At 38.6% G+C, this 14,312-nt stretch overlaps 1 protein-coding gene across 1 annotated transcript in view; it reads left to right on the plus strand.

Annotated features, from left to right (window-relative positions):
• The window catches only part of STX18 (syntaxin 18), a 70,756-nt gene extending 56,533 nt beyond the window's left edge, over window positions 1-14,223 (plus strand). Inside the window, exons 7-11 of the mRNA XM_055795297.1 lie at window positions 2,078-2,166; window positions 9,784-9,842; window positions 10,656-10,725; window positions 11,272-11,352; window positions 12,682-14,223. Of these exons, the coding sequence (XP_055651272.1) occupies window positions 2,078-2,166; window positions 9,784-9,842; window positions 10,656-10,725; window positions 11,272-11,352; window positions 12,682-12,777 (395 nt within the window). The 3' untranslated portion in view covers window positions 12,778-14,223. The remainder of the gene's footprint in view (window positions 1-2,077; window positions 2,167-9,783; window positions 9,843-10,655; window positions 10,726-11,271; window positions 11,353-12,681) is intronic.
• The last annotated feature ends 89 nt before the right edge of the window (window positions 14,224-14,312 follow it).

The raw sequence follows: 14,312 nt of genomic DNA on the forward strand, positions 1-14,312 counted from the left end.
CATTAGAATTATATTGGACATGCATCATTGCAGCAAAATAGTCTTTCTGGAGGTGCTTTTATATGCTGACAGTATTTATTTGCATATTACAAATTTCACATTTAGTTTATGGAAATAAATTTAAATAATGAGTAGCTTTTGAAGTGGTCCACAAGCTTAACAGCTGTCTGTCTCCTTTCAGCTTGGAAAAGGGTTCAGAGGATTGATCATTACTTTGTATCTCTGTCATGTGTTAGCTAATTCTCTTTCTGCAAAAGAAATGGAGTTTGGCTTTTGCTGGATGAATTGTAGAAAAGCATTAATGTCAGCTCCATGAAAGCTGCAGAACACCTTTCCCAGTAGCCAAAAACATCCTGCAGTGACAGGAGGAACCCCAGGGAGGTATGTGTTTCTCACTTAACACTTATCATATTAGCTTATTAGCAACCACATTGGATACAGATGCTGTTTTTTTAACAGTTGTGACAATGCCTGAAAGTAATTGGTTCCTCTGGGATAAAATAGGAATATTTTTTTTCCTTGGCTTCATAAACTAATTATCTTCTTTTCTTTGAGTCCAGTAAATAATTAAAATTTTGATACCTGAACAAGTAAGTTTTTTGTGTTTCTGTGAAATAGACTTGATGATACCCCATGGAAGACATAGAATTAAATCCTTTCTAAACAATCTTTAAATATATTCTTATTTGTTATTACTTGTAAGAATTTTTTAAAACCTACTATATTCCTTATCCACATCCCTCATTCATAACATTGTCATTATTCGTACATCCTTGTTGGGTTGTTGAGAAGCAAAATATACATTTATAAAGGAGACGTACACAGTGATACTCCTTTATAATATTTATTTTTCAAGAGTTTTCACAAGTATCATAGTGAAGGATAAAGGGGAAAAATTCTCCTTACAATCCTTTTCATATATTTGTTTATAAATAGGAGTGCTCCTTTCTGAGGCTTCCCAAGGCAAGTCAGGATCTGAATGAGGGATGATGCATCAGTTCTGCTTATGCAATTGAAAAAAAAATAAGGTTTAGAGGGTTATAACAAAACAAATGAAAATATAAGTTCCTGAAAAAATTGACTGGAATAAATAAAATATCTGAAATCTATGAAAAAGAAAACTAAATCTTTCTGTATTTTAATTTGCTGCCTGCGTATGATAAGTCAATGCAGGTTCAGGTTTGATCTGCTGTGGGGTAGTGCACATCTCCCTTGGGTTTTATAAAAATGTCACAGCCACTGAGGAGAAGAGAGGCCTTCTCAAGAGTGCAGTTGTATCATTAGGATTTTAAACACTGATGCTAGGACAGATTCAGAAACAGTAGGTTCCTGTAGCATAGTTTCTTTTCTTTCTCATTCTGACTTCTTAGTCTATAATCAGAAGTACATAATTAAGCCTAAAAATAAATCTTCCAGAAGGGAATATTCCAGAAATAGCTGTTCAGGATCTGTGCCCAACTCCTGCTAAGGTTTATGTGGATGATTAGCTTTAATCAAAGGGCAAGTACTATGGAAATCAATGAAGCAGCTATGATGTGTACGGGTTAGTTTATGGGATCAGATCAGATTCGTGTTATGTGCAGGAAGGCCCCTTGCACAGTGTGCTGTGGGATTTGCACAGTGCTAGGCAGTTTGAACAGCATGAGGAAACAGTTTGAGAATCTCTTTTTGCTTTTTTGGAAGGTGGTGGTTCTGTCAAGCCTCATTGGAAGGTAATAGTTTGCATATAGGCTGTCATTTTGAAAACAATGTGTTTTCTTCTGTTAAAACACAAATTCTACAGTATTTTGTGCCGTAACAAGTCTTAGTGCAATGTGAATTGATTTACACCATTCACTGTCAATATATTAGTGCAACTCTTCATAGTTCAGAAGATTAAACATAATGCATAGACTTTTGTCTCAGTTTAGAAGTTAAAGGTTATTGGTAATTTTGTGCTGAAAATATAGGGTGAATCTCAGTTAGTCACAAATTAAATATAACAATTTCATCATCATTCTGAAATGGATGAAAAATGATTTTCACCTTACTGTTCAGTGCCCTGCATTGTCTCAAGTATTTGCTGGTTGTTTTACAGACAGGAATCTGCCTGATGCCCAAAGTAACGTTGGATTATGGGGGGACGGCAAAGGTGAAGATGAGCTGTCACCTGAAGAAATACAAATGGTAAGTCTATCTGGTGTCTTATTGTCAATCTTATTATATTTTTATTATATATATATATATATAAATTAATTTTCAACTTTCATTTCATGCAGAATATTACCATAATAAGGTAGACCTTTTGCACATGGCTTCCTGGTTCTTCTGGTAGCAAGTAATATTGAAAATTGCTACAAAATACTTAACATGGAGCCACGAAAGCAGTAATAACTATTTTTCAACAATTGAAATCAACATTGTTTATAAAATTACAATTACGAATTGCTTTTTTCGTCAGGAAACAATAGTAGTCAAGGCAACATCAGAAAAAGCATTATGAAACTTCTGAAAGAATAAAGAGTTGCACTTTTTTTTTTTCCCCCCTTGGAGTATTTCTACAACACAGCTTAAATAGTTATTCTATGGAAGTATAGCTATGAAGTTATACTTCATTGTATTCTTTTTTTATTTTTTTGGATTATCAAATTAATATTGGTTTACTAGAAGGAATAGCTACAAGCTTTCTGTTACAACAGTATCTCATTAACTTTACCTTTTCTGCATTTCCCTGTTATCAGCACATTTACATATTGTTTGATCCAGTTCTACTTACATTTGAACTGATGCAATACAGAATTTCTGACATGGGAATGATTGCTGACAACCTATCTGTTTAGACTTTTTGATATTCCTAAAATTTATCATTTTGCACATGGCTCTAAATTCTTAGAAAACCTCTCTACGTTAGCATGCATCTCCTTGTTTTATATAAAGAAAGAAAAATAGATTTATAACTAGCTAGTAGATGTGCAGTTTTTGAAGCGGTGAGCTTTACTAAGGCAGAGGGTTGCTGCAAGTATGAATATGTGAAGCTTCCTTGGTAGTGATGAGAGATGTTCCCAAACACAATACTCATCTCTGATGGGAAGTGATGCATAAGCTGCACATAATTATGGTATGGTTTGTCAAAGAGAAAAGGTTCTTCAGAGGCTGCTCTTGATGCTCTCACGTTGTTCTTGAGTGCCAGTCTGAAATCTAAAGGATTACTCCTGCTTTCTGTTTTCTTGTTGAAGAGAATTCTTTGTATTTTTTCATTCTTCTGTGTTTAGGCACAATATTATTAGCCCCCTTGCTGTAAGCTTCCAGAGGATCAGGAGGAAACAAGCATCAGAAGTGATGGCTCTGACAGGGCTTACTAATAAATGACTACTAAATGTTGGATTGCTTTTTGCAGGCCTTACACTGTAATTAAGTTTTAAACACGTTACAACCCTTGCCATGGTACTTTGGGAATAAGCACATTTCTTTTTCATGCAATCCTTCTATACTTTTTAGAGTAAGGCCCCAGATAAGAGAAAAATCGATGTTCATAGTTTAATGTTTGAAGGATTTCTGGACTCCTAAATCTCCAATCCTAAACTGCTTCTTATTAGGCATTCGGACAACTCTTCCTAGGGGAGAACCAAAAGACATCTTTTTTAAAACCCATTATTATTCTTTACCCATTCAGAGCTTTCCTGTGCTATGCTTCTTTTTTATTATTGTATATTTTTTTTAACTTTTATTGGTTGTTTTACACTGACTTACTTCTGTTGTGCTTTCAGGAGTTGCGCTTCCTGTGAAAAGGGGTATAAAAATAACGCTGATGCTCCAAATTAAACGAATTTAGTTCAGACAGGCTATAATATGTCCTTATTCCTAGTTATATATATTCTGCCTATATTTTGGAAGAAAAGTTATAGTGTATGACAGTGCCTTGATGTCAGTGCCATGATTAAGCCTAGAAAAATGACGTGCTGGAAACTTCAGATCTCAGCTTTAAGTTTATCAATCTGCTTCATGGGAAAAGAGAGACAAATTTACTAGTCTGTTTAGGGAAGCAGAAGATCAAAATGCTACCAAAATAAAAATAGCATTCTTTGAAGCCCTGTATATATATGTTAATACACTGAAATATGATTGCTGCTCTTGTGCCATATTTTATTCTTAAATTTCCATGTGTGAATTTACAATTTAAAAAAAATTTCTATGTACTCTCAGTACTTGTGTTTTAGTACTGATATTGGGAACCTAGAATTGAAAAAAGCATACAAAGGGAAGTTAATGCTGGAAAAGCCACTTCTCCGCTTATAATTTATTCTAAGTTTTGCAGAAAGCTGGTTCTGAACTGGGTATCTGAATCTCCTGTTCAGTCTTGCTGTGGTTCTGATCTCCCCCATTGCTGCTCCCTCCTGTTGCACCTCGCTGCAGGCTGACAATACAAACCCCAGTAGTCAGGGCTGTCTGTATCTCAGCTTCTTCTCACACTATGAGTCTATGCCTCTGGCACTGTTGTGAAGAAATACAGGCTTGCTTTCTACCTCTCCTAAAAATTAACAAGCATCAGTTACTTCCACATTATGCCATGGTAGGAGTTTACATTTATTATGATTTAGAGGAGAAGTGAGTCAGCATGTATGGCAGTGTTAATACAGGCATCTTTTTCTTTTCTCCGCCAGTTGTCAAGTAGAAAGCGAGCCGATTGTTTCTAGTTACAGTTAATGCCCCCCAGTGAGGGTCATTTCTTGCCAGGTAATTTTTTTACTGTTGGATTGGATTGCATGTTATTGGAGTTGTCAAACTGTAAACAGTGTGTTGTATGTTTATATAATATGTAAATGTGCACAGCAGGGTTTCAAATGTAAACGTTACCACTGATATGTTGATGCTCAAGGCTGAGCAAGCCATTGCTCTGGTCTGTGGACCTAACGTGATTTTTTGGGGGTATGGTGTGTGTTTGTTTTATGAACACTGTAATTAGCTAATTACTAAAGGCTAGTGATGTATGTGGTGACTATTCCACTGCGAAATTGCTCTTTCAGTGCATTTTTGACGAAAAGAGTTGGCCTTTATTGGTAAAAGCTGGATACTGCAGAATTTCACTCTTAACCTACTTTAAAGTCACTGGATCTGTTATTCTAATTTGCAGGTAAATTTGGGTCCAGGGTGTAAATACAGGTGTAACTGGGGAACAATTTGAGTATATGAATGTTCATTGCTTTTTTCATTGCTCACATAAATCCTTCATACTAACTTTATATTTCATGACTTCATTGTACTTTTAACGCAGGAATCAAAGGGTCTTTACAAATGCATAACAAACCCTCACCACTTTAGTTAATTTATTCACTAAAGGACAGTTAATTATTTCTTCTCTGCATTATGTTTGCTGTTACAGAGCAGTGAATTTCTACTTTCTGAACATTTGATTTGTGAAGCATGGACCGACCGCATTTAAAATACTGGGAAATCCAGCAGTTTTCAGAAGAGGGCCAATTACAGTGTAGAAACTGCTGTGTTGGTTTTAAATTGGAATGTGTTGTGTCAAATCACACTTAACAGTTTTCAGTCGTGGTTCCACGATCCTTCCTGTGGGTAAAATAAGGAATTAAATCCCCATCATATCCCTACAGCAGGAATTTCTATCAGTATTTTACCCACAGGAGAGAGCTTTACGTTGTTCAGAATGTTTGCAGGCTATTGCATGATTTGCACAGTAAATTTCAGTTTATAACCCTGAGTACAGGTATATTAATGGTTTTTATTGTGAGCACATGCCTTGTGGTTGCATTGAGTGGGAAAAAAATCTGGCTTTTCTGTTTGAGTTGTGAAAATAGCTAATTTTCCCTGATTTTATTGTTGGGTTTTGTCTTAAGTTCAGGTACAGTACATATAATGACTTAACCCATGGGATAACAAAAAAGAACTGTGATTATTTCTTTTACGCATTAGGTTTTTAGCCATATCTTGAGCAGTTTGTCACTTAATGCAATACTTTGGTAACAGAATATTTCACTGTCATAAAAGAGGCTACTTTAGTAAGCTATAAATCACTGAGCTGTACTGATTGCTGGTTTGGTTTATATTCCCATCATGTAAATCCCTTTGTGACACACTGGTATATGATGTGTTCTGTGCTCTAACCTTTCGTTCAATTGACTGTTTTAGCATATCTTACTGCTGTCTGCGCCAAGCGGTCCATCAGCCATGATTTCAAATTGCAAAGATCATTGAGCAGTTTAAAAGGCAGTCTGTGCCAGTGGAGGGTTTTAAATATCAAAGGGAATTTTTAAAGAATACTTTCTCAAGTGGATTTGTGCTATTTGTAAGGGATTAAAATCATTCACTGTTTCTTTATTGAAAATTTGCCTTCTAAATTAGTTATCTTCACAGTTTTACTAAGGCAGCAAAATAGGGATTTTTTTTAATGTTGAATATTTGTGCCGAAATACTTATCCTTACGGAAGTGAGAAAAACAATTACAGCTTGGTGGCCCCATTTAGTCACTTAAGGACCAACCAGTTGGCTCAGTGCTAAATCCTGTGGCTCTTTCATTGCTTTGCACCCTGGCTTTGTTCTGAGGTGACTCCACTAAAATCGGAGACATAGGGTGGTGTGAACATAAAGGATTGCAGCGATAAAATAACTTTAACCATCCACTGCTGTTAAGTAAGTATCACTATATTAGTCAATTGTATTTTAACAAATGCTTTCTTCTATAGGGGACACTGCAGGCAGCAGTGACAATGACACTTAAATGTATTGCAACACTGATACTTGTTTATTCAACAAAACCATTGGACCTTTAGGGTGGAAATCACTGGGACTTCAGGGAGCTGTGCAGAGTGTTCCTCTCTGTTGCCTCTCGACTCATGGAGCTAGGCTCTTTCCTCAAGGCCTCTACCCCACAGTGGATGTGACAGTGCCCAACAGCCTTCCTCCTCTTCTGTGACTCTGTGGAGTCCTTTAACCAAGGAGAGAAAGCTGTTCTTGCCAATCAGGTAGACAGTGAACCTCTGCTACAAAAAGAAATTTGTATTTTAAAAGAAATAAAAAATCATTTTTCATTATTCTTCATGACATAAATTGCCTATGTCATAAGAGTAAACCTTTTTCTGTGAGATTCACGGTTACCCTTCTTTAAACATGCCTGTCATTTCACACTCACTTCTGCCAGATCAAACCTACAGATTCCTGATTTTTAACCCAGTAACCATTTCCCCCTAAGTCATGCAGCCTGACAATTCATTTGCTGTTGGCAGTCAGGTACTGTTTCTCTGAGGCCCTGATGGGCCTGAAGCAAGATGAAAAATGTTACAGCACGAAGCGTGGGGGGCAGCGGCAATAGTGTGGGGAGTGAGGAGGAGGGACTGAAGGTGAAGGGTATGAAAGATGGCTTGCCTTTTCTCATTTTCTTGCTTTTCTGTGTTGCTCTGTGGCAGTGCAAAAGTCTTGCTCAGCTCCTGCTCTCTACTCTCCCTTAAGCTAACCCTATCATCTGGTCCTGTGGTGGGATTCAGTTTACTAATCTACCAGAAAACTCAGGAGGAAAAGGTGGTTAGTGAGCTAAAATGTCCTACCATGAAATGAGATGGGCAGCAGCATTTGCTTAGGACTGTATTATGTTGAGGGGAGAGAGAGGAGCAGGACAGATTCCTCAGTGGCTGCACTAAGTCTTTTTCACTGCATCCTAAGTAGTATAAACACTTCTATTTCTTCTCTGCGTTCGTATTATGAACGTACTTGATAGGGCAGAAGTTCCAGCTGGAACATCACGGATCATTTCAAAGGGTATATCTGCTTCTGAAGCAATGGGCACAAGGAGTTACACAATCTGTATAAGGAAAATCTTAAAAGACCTGGAATGGAGATGCTGGTGGCATGATTGGGGCTGGGTTGGGGTCACAGTGGTGAGCCAAAGATCATCACCAAACGTGGCAGCGCAGTGATGTTAAATGTATGTACTCCTACAGACGTGACTGTGAAAGAAGCTATGGGTCAGATGAACTGTACGTCGTAATTTTCATGTTGCATCTTAATGACAAACTGTGTTGAAATACGAAGTGCTTCGTTTTCAGCTGTTTCAGTAGCCCTGCCCTTAAAAGCAGGATGCCCATTTGCCTTCACTGATGTAACAGGGCCCTCACTCTTACGGTAATTCTCTGTGATTCAGACCTTTTCTCTCTCCTTCCTTACTTTGCTTTTTGCACGGTTTTCAAATGCTTACTGTCTTCTCTGGGCAACACCTCCCTTTCCTGCCAGCTTAAGCATTGGCCATTTGCTCAGGCAGCGAGCAAAACCAAGTTGGACAACACACTGCTCTGTCTTAAGAAGGATAATGAGACCTTGCAAGGTGGCAGAGAGGACTGCTGCACTGTTACTGCTCATGGAATTATAATGTGATTGAATTATGCCAAAATCCCGTGGAGTTATGTAGGCTAGTTCAAAATAAGGAGGTGAACTGAACTAGAACAGGGCTTGCTGTCTTGCACAGCTCGTGTCAAATTCTTTGCATTCTGAGCCCTGTTCTCTGGTGTTTCGCGCTGCTGCATGCATCACCTGGCTTTGTCAGAGGCATGTAGCAGGTAAGGTTTTCAGTAGAAATATATCTCCTGTGTGCTGTTTCTGTATAACTGCGTAGACCAGGTCCTTCCCAGCTTTGAGAAAAGCGCAAAGACCTAGTCAGTTGTGTTCATACCGCAAAGGTCCAGCTGTTAACGAGGCTTTGGCTGTGTAGAATTAATTGGCAGAATGCCTTGAATAAGCTTGCTCCCTCCCTCCTCCGAAACAGGACTTCTGACCCTTCTGATAGGAGGTGCCCTGGTGTCGCCGAGGCAGGGGCCTTTCAGCTGGAACAGCCCACAGAGCTCCCCGAGCGCGTACTGCCTGGAGCCGGCTGGCTGTGGGGCAGGCAGTGGCACACTGCAGCCCCCCTCGGGCTTGGAACCCACTGGAGCTGCCAGGCTGCAGGGTCAGGCTCATTCAGGCACTTACAAAATCCCAGCTCAGTATGTCCTAAAGGGTTATTTCTAAAACAGAGTCCTTACAATGCGGTTTCCAACAGGCTCCACTGTGACATGGGACACCCTTCTCAGCTGTGTTGTGGCTGTGCAGGTTTTGTTTCAGCAAATCATGTCATTGTACTTGCTGCCTGATCAATTGTTCTGTAATGAATCCCAAATGACCTGACAAGTACCTCTGAACAGGCAAAGCATATTTTCCTGTATAAAGAATTCTACTTATGCTTGTATTTGAAAAATGTAGTGCTAGAAGTTTATTTAAATGTTTCCTTGATTACTCACGAGTTTTAAATGGAAGAGGTCTACTGGAATAACTAAAGCCAATGGATTTGTAAAGTATAAAGTACTAGATCCGTTGCGAAATCTAAAAGCTCTTCATGCCATGGGCAGTACATGAATAATGTGAAGGAAAGTGCAAAGACGTCATGAAGAGAATCATGCTTTCACAAGCATGAAAGCTTTCCGCACTCAAAGTTCTAAAATAATAAAAAAGGACAGATTTCATCAACTGTATTTTTTTGTTACTGTGAAGTAACGTGAGCAAAATCTTCAAGTTATTTGGGGGTTAGTTTTGTTAATTGGAGGAGAAAGACGACTGTTACAGTGACTGGTTACAAATAAGCAAATCGATATTGTTCATTTAGGCTGCTGTTAGTAATTCTTAAAGATCTTTTTAGTTATGTACTGTCAATGGATTGCCAGGAAAGGTGGAAACTGATTGATCAGGGTGGGGGCTGAAGAAAGTTCCCAGCATCCAAGCATGTGAACTCACGTGTGTGACTTCCTTCTTCCCTTCTTCCAGTTTGAACAGGAGAACCAGAGACTTGTTGGGGAAATGAATAATCTCTTTGACGAAGTCAGGTACAGTTTTCTGTGAATTAACAGACCGCTGCACGTGCTGGTCCTGTAACCTGGACAACACCCACCATGACACGCAGCTGCGCGAACTCCAGAGGTGTCGTAGGAGGGACAAAACAGGAGCGTCCATGAAATGCACTGTGTTACATTAACTGTGCTGTCCCACAGTGTAAAGATGGTTCTGAGTGACGCACAAACTGTCCAACACAGGACTGGTTACGTTTGGAAGGTTACGTTCTGTCTCACTTAACCTAAGTTTTACAAAGTTAAGTTTTCCATTCCTATCACACTGCCTGCTGCATATACAGACAAGCAGCCAGGGCAGGGAGGTGCAGCCCCCAGCCCCCGTGCACAGACCTGTCTTCATGGCAGCGTCGGGGTTGTTTGCTCGCCGCTTGCTGCGCGGAAAACCTGAACGGCTAACTCAAGCTGGAAATTTACTTTTGGGTTAGTACTAGGCAAGGCGAATTCCACACTTCCTATTAGCCTGTAAAAAGGGTATGTCACAATTAACTACTTAGGGTCCACCGTGGGTTTTGTTACATTAGAAGGCGGCAGACAGACAGGCGGTCCGCTCACAGTGGAGGCAGCTAGCTGAGAATTTCCGGGTGGTGCCTTTCCCAGAGCTTCCCTGTGGGCTGGTCATCTCCCAGCCATGGACTGTCTGAGCACTGGGCACTGGCTACTGCTGCCCAACAGCAGCTAACAAAATAGCAGCCTTCTGAATAGCCTGCTTACCGCGTTGGGAACCTGAACCTGCAGAAGCAAGAAATGTTTGCAGTGGTTTCTAATGGAGTGTTTCTGTTCTTTGCCCAGACAAATTGAAGGAAAGGTAGTGGAAATCTCCAGACTGCAAGAGATATTCACTGAAAAAGTCCTGCAACAGGTTAGTATAATTTAATGCTACAGCAGCAAATACAGCTTGAAGATTTTCTTGGGGGGATTTTGGTCTTGGTTGCATGCAAGATGTAAACATAATGAATCTTTGATGCAAATGTGAAGGAAACTGTTTTTGTTTTTTTCAAATGCAAAATCAAGATACTGTTGTTACTTCCTAGTGCATACTGGGAATGAAAAATGCAACGTATGTGTTAGAATGATCACTCTGCCTCGGAACTTGTGTCCTGTTAAATGTGTTAGTTAACAGCACCTTTTCTGGAAATGGTGGCACCTCTTCCAGAAAGAGCTGGCAAGCATCAGCCAGGTTAGATTTGATTCTAGATAAATGGGAGACTTCCTATTGATCTTGATAGCTTCCATTCAGGCTCATAAAACCACAGGCAAAGAAATTACAACTTAGTTGTCTCTATACCTTTGCATCATTGAAACATAGATGTTAACAATACCAGATTTTGAGTTCTGCTTGTTTCCCATGTCCTTTTCTTCTTAACATTTATTGGTTTCTCAATGCTGGGTTGTTTTTTTTTAACAGGAAACTGATATTGACAATATCCATCAATTAGTCGTGGGCGCAACAGAGAACATCAAAGAAGGCAATGAAGACATAAGAGAGGTAAAGTTGTGTTGCTTGTTTCTCTTAACTGTCAGGTTTGCCCAAGTGTTGCTTTAACCAGCATGTGCAAGCTCACCCATGGCACAAGTGCAGCGCGTGTTGGGGTGTCAGGGCATGATTTTGGAAAAATTGTCCTAATTAGCTGAGGCTCCCAGTATTAGCATTGCTTGTCTCGCTAACCATGATTTCAGTAGCTATACAGGTCTGCAGAAATCTTGGCCTCGCCTATTTTTTAAATATGAAAGTCACCTGGCATGAATTTAAGCATATGTAAAGTTTTCTTATTAAAAAAGGGAGGTGCGGAAATTGCAGACTATGAATAAAAGTGCGCTGAAATTGCTGAAACTGGAGTTAAATGCTGAGTGTTACCAGAAGAGTCTCTTTGAGTTGCATTCAGCACAGTACCCATGCTGCTAGTAAACAAATCTACCCCATTGTTTCACTAATTAGAATGAAATGATGTTTCCTTTCAGGAACTGAGATTTCAGTAAAAACAGTTCCTAAATTAGGCTAGTGAGCGAATCGCTTCAGTTCTTTTTTTCTTTTTTTTCTTTTCTCCCTCCTGAAAGCACATAGAATATGTAACTTAGTTACCTGCTGCTCAGCTCTCGTAAAAAGTGCAACAAACATGGGATGAAGGGGTTTTTTTTTTGCTTAATTTTTCACATTTGTAGGTGTCACACCTGAAACCACGCTGAGAAACAGTAGAGAAAGGTGAAAAATACAAAACCTCAATACTCACATTGTTTGTATCACATTAAAAAAATTATTCCATGTGTAAATCTGAAAAATGAGGGGGAAAAAGAAATCCTCTGTTATATGCCAGTCTCAGTTTTGGGAAGGAGAATCCCAGAAAAATACTTGCTATCCTTGCTCCAAGACTGAAATACATGACTGATAGTGCTAAATCAACTTCCAGAAAGAGTTGTCAGGTTTTGGGGCTATTTTTTTAGTCAGAATATGTTTATTAGAATGTTTATTTCTAATCACAGAATTTAAGTTTTGGAACTTAAAATTGACCTTTAGGCATCCACGTTTTGGTGTAGTTCTTAATGTTTTTGAGTTCCACTGTGTGGGATTTTAGGGGGGGCTTTTTTGGTTTATTTTTTATATGACCAGTTTTTAAGATTCTGAGATAAATTTTAGTGTGATAAATCTGAAAAGGTATAGCCAACCTGACTTTTATTCACTTAAAACTGGGGGCAAGTTTTGTTCTTTCTGTTGTCAGAGGGAAGTGTGAAGCCACTAAAAGTCATCCTGTGTTGACATTGTTGAAATTCTACTCTATATTTACTGGTGATGGTAACGGAGGTAACCTTCTCCTCACAGGCCATCAAAAACAACGCTGGATTTAGAGTATGGATCCTCTTCTTCCTTGTGATGTGTTCATTTTCCTTGCTTTTCCTGGACTGGTACGATAATTAATTACAAATATAACACTGCCTACATGCTTTGTTTGTAACTTTTGAGCTTTTTTTTTTCCAGTGGAGTAGGATATATGGTATATCTGTATACTTTATGGGTTTTTTTCATACTGCTACGATGGGCATATTTTCCAATAAATAAGCAGGCGTATATATCCATTGGTGCAGAGGGAGCTGATAGCATTTGTTTTAAATCCCTTTATCGAACATAAAACCACACTTAATCCTGCAAAGAACACAGAAACCTTTGAAAGAGCTGGTAAGAAAGCTACAAGCTGGACGACAGCCAACAGAAGAACAAAACCAATGGTTGCATCAGTCACCCACACATCTGTGATGTCTGAAGTCCAGCTCCCAGTGTGCAGACCAGATCAAGAGAAAACTGTTACTGTGCAAAAGCATCTACGCTGCCTCAGGCTTTTATTTACCCATACCACTTCAGTACAGAGCCAACACTTCGCACATGTATGACCTCTACTTCAAATCCTTTCAAACTACTTGAGTCAGAGATCACATTGATTTAATATAGTACTAATGATAAAAAGTCAACTAAAGAGCTTTACTTCTAGATGAAAAGAGAGAATAACAATACAGATTGTGCAGTGAAACGGGTGTTCTGGGATGTTGGAACAAAGCCAAAGGATAGACAATATTGAAGCCAAACTCTTCCAAGTACTAAAATTGGGAGCGGTTTGATAACTAAAATGAAAAGTCTCAAAACCAGCTGTAAACATGAATCAATTAACTGCCTCCTCTTAAAGCAGACAAAAAAAAATGCTTTTGACTTCAAGAAGCATAAGCAATCTGTTTCTCCTAGATGATAAAGCTTAGTATTTTTTAATGTTTATTGTTACGAGAGAGAGAAATAAGTTGTTTCTCATCAGTATTTACTTGTGCATTAAAGTTTTTATTGTCCTGAATTTAAGGGAAGGACGTGTATCATTAATAGTTTCTATGTAGGACAGTCTCGGGGAACAGATCTTTCCATCTTGTAGAATGTGAATGTCCTCTGTAAATACGTTGATATGAAATGTGTCTTTTACTATCTCTCTTCTGAAATGTATATTTCTATACATTATATGCAACAAGCATCCTCCTCCTTAATCTTTACTCTGCAAAGAGTGAAAATGTCAAAGTTACATATGAATTAATTACATGCAATAAAGCATATCCCTATTAGAAAATGCAAACATGGTATATTTTGAACTTCTTAACAAAAGCCTGAAATTTTTAAATGCAAAGAAAAATTTGGCACATAATTTATTGCTTTTTATGCATTCCACATACCATAATGACTTAATAAAGCCTTTTACAGATATACTGTGTAATGCACATTTCATATCAAACCTGGAAAATTCAGCAGTAATGGTTATTTTTGCTGTATGGGTAGGAAAGGTTGTTGATAAAGCAGTTCTACTGGAGAAAAATAAAATCAGAGCTGACCATACTTGTTCTACTATGGATCTTGAGAAACAATCCCTGATCTTTTCCCTTCATTTTTGTAGTTTCTACCAAAAAAAACCACCTAACAAACTT

Source organism: Falco peregrinus, chromosome 2, assembly GCF_023634155.1.
Source record: "Falco peregrinus isolate bFalPer1 chromosome 2, bFalPer1.pri, whole genome shotgun sequence".
Classification (NCBI taxonomy): Eukaryota; Metazoa; Chordata; class Aves; order Falconiformes; family Falconidae; genus Falco; species Falco peregrinus.